This window comes from Diabrotica virgifera, chromosome 4 (assembly GCF_917563875.1).
Source record: "Diabrotica virgifera virgifera chromosome 4, PGI_DIABVI_V3a".
In the NCBI taxonomy this organism is placed as follows: Eukaryota; Metazoa; Arthropoda; class Insecta; order Coleoptera; family Chrysomelidae; genus Diabrotica; species Diabrotica virgifera.
In genome coordinates, this window is record NC_065446.1 from 30,201,113 (window position 1) to 30,208,374 (window position 7,262).

Genomic DNA, 7,262 nt, shown 5'->3' on the forward strand with positions numbered 1-7,262 from the left:
GCTACCACCGCTTTTGTATTCAGTCGAAACAACCGACCACAATCTGACCCCGTAATAGGCATAAGGATAAAGACAAGAAGAAGAAGAATATAAATATTTCAAAAACTTTGCAGTATTATTTTACCAATAAAACATTTTTTTATTGTTTTTGAAGTTGTTGTCAGATTAAGATATGGTAAGTTAAGTAGGTACAGTAGAGCGTCGATTATCTGAACGTCGATCAACCGAACAACCGGTTATCCGAACTCCCGTGCCCTGCACTCGAGTACTGAGCAAGCGTTAGTAATTAACGCTTAAAATATCTTCAATTGTCTTTAATTGTGTATCCAAAAATATGTTGTTGCAAAGACTGCACATTTTTGTTTAATTGCTATTTGTCATTATCAAGGTATAAACAAATATACAGTTATATAAATATGGTTTTTATTCACTTGTGGATAAATATGAATGACAATCTCAATATAGTTCGATTATCCGAACAAATCGATTTTCCGAACGCCCATGTCCCCCAATTAGTTCGGATAATCGACGCTCTACTGTACATGCAAAACAGTTATATTTTAAAAATCTGACGATCTGAACAGGGCGTAAAGAAATGGGTAAGTCACAAAGTGTCACAAAAAAAAGAGAATATTTCACGAAATGAACGTCAGAGTGAAAAACTAAAAAATATGTATTCAATATTTTTCAAAAAACTATCGAATCATACCAAATTAAAATACGGGGGGGGGGTAAATTTAAAAATACGAACCCTGCGATATTTTGCGAAATGAACATCAGATCGAAAAATTGCAAAGTATTCGATATTTTTTCTATCTAATGGCACCAAACATTACCGCCCACGGACGTGGGGTGGGGGGTTACTTTAAAATCTTAAATAGGAGATTACCCCCAATTTTTATTGCAGATTTGGATCCTTTACGTAAAAATAAGCAACTTTTATTCGAGGCATTTTTTCGAACTATGGATAGATGGTGCTATAATCGGAAAAAACCACTGTTGGATATGGAAAATTAAATTAAAAAATGGAAAGTCCCCCATTTTATGAAAAAGTTAACTTTTTTGGTCTTTGGACCTACTCTTCACAACCCAATAGGTCCCCATAGCGCTCGAGTAACTGCAAATTTAGAAGAAAAAGAAGAATTTATTCAAAATTAGGTAACCCTAATATACAGTTAAAATTGAGATATTTTATAATATGTATATACAATTTAAATTATTTGACAATAGAAAAGTGTTATTAAGATACAATATCCAAGTCATAATAATAAAAATAAAACAAAAAAACACTTAAAATATTCCATTACAATACAAGCATTAAAAATACTACATTACTCAAAATATTACATTAAACTACACGCAGTTAAAAAACACATTTAGAAGCCACATGAGATATTAAATACGATTTGCAACATAATTCTTTAAATTTTTCCTATACATGTTCATTGAGGTCTTCAACTTGAGTTCCGTTGGCAACTTATTGAAATTATCAAAACCCTTATAGAGAAGTGAGTTCATAGCACCTGTAGTATTGTTTCTGCTGATGTAAATATTATTAGAATTTCTCGTAAAATAAGGGTGAATATCTGAATTGTAACTAACAAGATCGAGAAAATATTTAGGTGCCAATCCATGTACAATTCTAAAAATCAATATCATGGTCAAATAAAAAAGATGTTGCGATACCGAAAACCACTGCAAAGTATTCAACATCAATGTGACAGGTGTTAATCTACTTGTACGTAAAATGATCCTCATTCCACGATTCTGTAATTTTTGTAATTTGGCTAGTTGGTTAAGATTTAAAAGATATAAGATGGATGCACAAAAATCAAAATGAGGTTGGATTATCGATTTATATACAGTGATCCTTGACTGAAGTGACAAATTCTTAGAAATTCTTGTAAAGAAATACAATTTTTTGCTAGTTTTTTACACATATACTCGAGATGCTTGTCGAATGATAGAGTATTATCTAATTGAAAACCAAAATATTTAATTTGTGTCACTAGTTCAATTGGTTCCCCATCAATGTTTAACATTATATTGTTAGTATTAAGACTCCTGTACTTAAATTTAGATGTAACTATCATGGCTTTTGTCTTACTTACGTTTAATTTATTAAGTTTTAAGTATTTAGACACTGAACATAAAACGTGATTCATTTTGTCAACTGCCCCTTCAATAGAACTATCGCTACAAGCCAAAAGGGTATCATCAGCGAAAAGGTTAATAAATTCACAGTTCACAAACAAATTTATATCATTTAAATATAATTTAAAAAGCAATGGTCCAAGTACACTACCCTGCGGTACACCAACGTTATTACTGACAGTTTCGGATAATACATCAGATATTTTTACTCTGCTTTCTGTCAGTTAAGAAGTTCCTTAGCCAATTCAGAACAGCTCCATTAATGCCATAGGTTTTTAGCTTATCCAATAAAATGTATCTATCAATCGTTTCAAAAGCTCGTTTAAGATCTAGAAAAACTGCAACTGTATAATTATTTCTATCTATTTCTTGTTTAAATTTACATATTGAGAGTTGAACAGCCGCTTCACATGAATGATTCTTACGAAAACCAGATTGATGATTAATTAAAATATGGTTCAAATCTATGTGATCAAGAATTTGCTCGTATACAACAGTTTCCAATACTTTCTCCAAAGCCGGTAACATGTTGATAGGTCTAAATTCGCTCGACTTATTAGTATTTGTCACTTTAGGGATAGGAACAACTGTACTTATTTTTAAGTCAGATGGAAGTGTCAATGCCACCATCTAGGGAAGTATTAATTAAATTTAAAATAACATGACCTATGGTTTCAAATACTTCTTTAATCATTTTACTACAAAGAATGTCTTGTGGATTGTACTTACTATCAAGAGAGTTAATGATGTGTCTTAGGTCAGAAAGTGATATTAATTTAAATTTTGTAAAGGGCATATATAAATTACTATTAACGTTAATCCAAGAATCTTGTAATTCCATACTGTTAACTATATCCTCTATGCTATTAACATAATACACATTAAAATTGTTTGCAATGTCCACTTTATCATGACATATGCTTTTCTGACCATTAAACTCAAATTCTATATTATTTGGAAAATCCCGACCGTTCCTGTTAACTAATTTTTTTAAAGTCTTCCACATTGATTTAGAGTTATTTTTATTTCTGTCAATTTTATCAAAGTAGTATTGGTCCTTTTTGACTTTCAACACATTCACAACCTCGTTTCTAAGTTTTTTAAAAGTTAACCAATTATTATCCCTCTCTTGACCCAAAGAATTCTTAAACACCTTGTAGCTGCTATCCCTAGCTCTAATTTTATTGGCTACTTCATTATCAAACCATGGCAAGTGACTCCTATAACTACACGTTTGGATGGGAGCTACATTATTTAATGTTCTACCACAAGTATCATGAAACTCTTGGTATAAAATATTTACATCAACATTATCCAAAGAGCAACGGTATGAAATCAAATCAGTTTTAATTTTATTCATATTAGTACTATGTACTTAAGTTCCTAAAAGATCTTGATAAATTAGTAAAGTTATTAATACAGTTTGAAAAATTCACTGAAATTACTGAATGATCGGTAATTGCAGGTGAAGAATGGACATCAGATACGCAATTATTTTGATTAACTAACACATAATCTTTCTCCCCTTCCTTATACCCTTTCAGGTGTCGGATTCTAACACATAATCAAGAAGAGTTTTACTTACATTAGTAATTCTGGTGGGCTCAGCAGTTAGCTGGCTAATCCCATACATTGTTAGTATATTTTTAATTTTATTAGTATAAAAACTGTTGCTTAAGTAATCCAAATTAAAATCACCTACTAAAATACATAAAGAATCAGATGCAAAAAGTTCACAAATATCCACAAATTTATCCAGAAATATTGCATCAGAGGAAGATGGAGAGTGGTACAGACAACCAACAACCACTAGAGACGAACCAATTGCTATTTTTATAAATTTGCACCAATAGTTTCCCTCCAGAGTATAAGTTTTAAAAACAGAGTAGTGAAAACAGTTTTTTACATAGATATTAACACCACCAGTATGACGACTCGTCGAATCACATCTTACTGCATTGTACCCCTCAATGTTAATTTCGACATCTTCAATGTCATTGGTTATTCTAGCTTCACTTACCAATATTAATTTAGGATCATATGGAACCAAACATCCTTCAATTTGATCTTTATTGCACATAAGACTTTGGGCATTTAAATACAATATATCAGTATTAAGAAGTATACTAGGGTCATATTTTAGTTTTTTCTTCTAATAAGTCCATATTCCTTCTTCCAATAAGTCCCTATCTTCCAATAAGTATTTAATAGTTTTGGTATTATCCCCTGCTGCAGTGATGTTTTCAAGGTCTTTGTTTATTTTCTGGAAGTATTCTCTTTGAAGCTTAGTTTCATCTGCCGAAATTTTTACTCCAGGAACTTTAATCTCCTTTTTATTTTTTAATATTTATTTAACATCTTCATTAGATTTTAAAATAACTTTAACTGGGCGAGCTTTGTTGACCGTAAATTTTAGCATACTTTCCTCCCCTACTATTATGTTTTATGATGGTTTGAACTTTGTTGTAGGTTAAATTACTTTTGCTTTTCTCAATATACTTACATACCACATACCATTTATTGTTTGTTAATTGTAACTGCTAATTGGGTTGTCCCGTAATAAATAAATAAACATCAAAGTTTTTGAAGACGAAAATCATGAATTTGGTTGGCCATTCTGATTAAAGTCCTGACTTTGCACATGATTTCTGTACATTCCCCAAAATTAAAAACAAACTAAGATACGAAATGAGGTGGTCAAAGCTCACAAAAATCTCATTTCTGAGATGCCAACTTTGGGGAATTGATGATTTCTTTATTCGAACGTAAAAGTGTATCCAGGAATACTTTGAATAATATTTATTTAACCCTTAAGTACTAACACCCCGTCTCTCAGACGGCATCGCTTATCGAAAGTGGGATATTTCCTCTCCTAGAAAATTTTGAAGGTCGCCCATTTATGACTTTTCAAGTTGGGTTGTTCTTTAGTAGTTTTGAATTCAGCAATTTGCTGCAGGTTGTTATTAGAAAGATATTTAGGCTCAAAGTGTGATTTTCGTCTAATAGACAGGGTGTTAGTGTTTGTGCCCAGTTCGTCATTACACATAATGTGCCCCAGTTCATAAAAAAACATCAAATAAGGGAATAAACACTCTGAGGATACTCTTTTGAAATGGTTTGATGAGGTAGAAGACGACATAAGTGAAGTGAAATCATTTTCTGATGAAAATGTTGCCACTGACTACCATATTGCTACACTATACTAACTATAGTACCTGTCAGTTTTTTTTTGTTTTAACATTTTATAAAAACCTTTTTATTTTCATTTTTCTTGCTCTTTGTTTAACTCGATTATAAATTTTTATGAAGATTCTTTAATTTGTTTAATTTTTATCACACTTTTTTCAGGAGTAAAAAGGTACACAAACAATCCTTCCATTCTTGTTATAATTTTTTTTATTTTAATAGCAAAAAGTTGATTAATAGCAAGCTAAAAATTTATTAATAGCTTAAGGGTGTCTAGTCGGATAAACTTTGATATATGAGAACACTGGAACAGGGGCAGTTTTAATTGTGGAACAGGTCAAAAATTTGGAACGGGCAGAACACGAAAATGGCACATTTGTTTTGTCCGACAGAACAGACATAAACTCTCCGAACAGAGATTAAACTCTCATGCAAAAATCAGACTGCTATTTATCACCTGTCATAATTCCTGTCATTTGACATATTCTACATGTTCCACTCATTAAAACGCCAATTTGGTGATAAATAGCAGTCTGATTTTTGCATGAGAGTTTAATCTCTGTTCGGAGAGTTTAAGTCTGTTCTGTCGGAAAAAATACATGTGCCGTTTTCGTGGTCTGACCGTTCCAAATTTTTAACCTGTTCCACAGTTAAAACTTCCCCTGTTCCAGTGTTCCCATATATTAATGTTTGTCCGACTAGACACCCTTAAGCTAATAACAAATTTTCAGCTTGCTATTTATCAATTTTTTTTTGTACGCAGGATCCAGACCTACCATATTATGGTGTCGGTACATCTCTACAGTATGACTGAGTTTTTTACCAAGAAATGAACAAAACTCTACACTCTATACAACTATACGTAATTTAGATGTGTACTGTGCATATGTGTTTCATGTTTTTGTAATTATAATGGAGGTTATTTATTAATTTTTACTATATTCTCCGGCTAACCCGGATTTTCGATAACCCGGATCGGCCGCGGTCCCGATTAATCCGAGTTATCGAGGTTCCACTGTACTTAAGGGTTAATATAATAATAAATAATATTTGTTAACACATTGAGTGCGGCTGTCTGATTCTAAGACTTATACTGTGAACGGACAAAAAATCACATATTAAAATGTATAATCAATGGTATACATGCACTCCGTCTGCACATCATGCATCATGTGGCTCACATGTATGCCATCCGCACGGAACGTGTTAACACGTATTGACCATTAAATTTTTGGGATTACGAATTTATTGCTGAACTCACCTGCTCTAAAACTTTGTAATGTGTAACAGTTTTCCATGTGCTAACTATTCCATTTTGAGTGCAGGCTGTTATACAATAGTAGGATTCATACAGATGGTAACTAAATCCGACTATTTTATCTACAGCCTTATATTCATGAATTAATTTAGCTGTCTTTGCGTTATATTCCAATAAAGACTCTTTGGAGCATATAAAAATTGATCTGAAACATGAAAATAATTTAGATGTATTTTCTTTTGCTTTCTTGCATTTACTTACTGCCCATCACTTGAAAATTGCGGAGAAAGTTTAACAAACGTTCCACCACCTTTATAATTCGCAGTTATTTCTGCTTTTGCCGTATTTTCAATTATTTTGGTCATTTTGTATGTTTACTAAAAAAACCTAACCTAAATTAAAACAACACAACACACCAAAACGAGGTGAGGAAAGAGGAAGATTCTACGTCCTAGAAAAAAGAAGAATCGGTGGCCTCGTAACCCTCGCAACATGGGCGTAACTAAAAGAATTATTTTGGGATATTGAATATTTTCATGTATTCCATTAATATTATTTACTAACTAATAGATTCGTTTCTTACTCTTTTATAAATAGTTCTTATATACTTCCTGTGTTTCAAATTATCTAAATAAAGTTTTCAAATTATCTAAATATCAAAGAC

General features: G+C 31.8%; 1 protein-coding gene across 1 annotated transcript in view; it reads right to left on the reverse strand.

Annotated features, from left to right (window-relative positions):
- LOC114349373 (WD repeat-containing protein 75) overlaps positions 1-7,039 on the reverse strand; it is a 45,185-nt gene extending 38,146 nt beyond the window's left edge. The window contains exons 1-2 of the mRNA XM_028299724.2: positions 6,860-7,039; positions 6,602-6,803 (exon numbers count right to left, since the gene is read on the reverse strand). Coding sequence (XP_028155525.2) covers positions 6,602-6,803; positions 6,860-6,963 — 306 coding nt within the window. The 5' untranslated portion in view covers positions 6,964-7,039. The remainder of the gene's footprint in view (positions 1-6,601; positions 6,804-6,859) is intronic.
- Between the last annotated feature and the right edge of the window lie 223 nt (positions 7,040-7,262).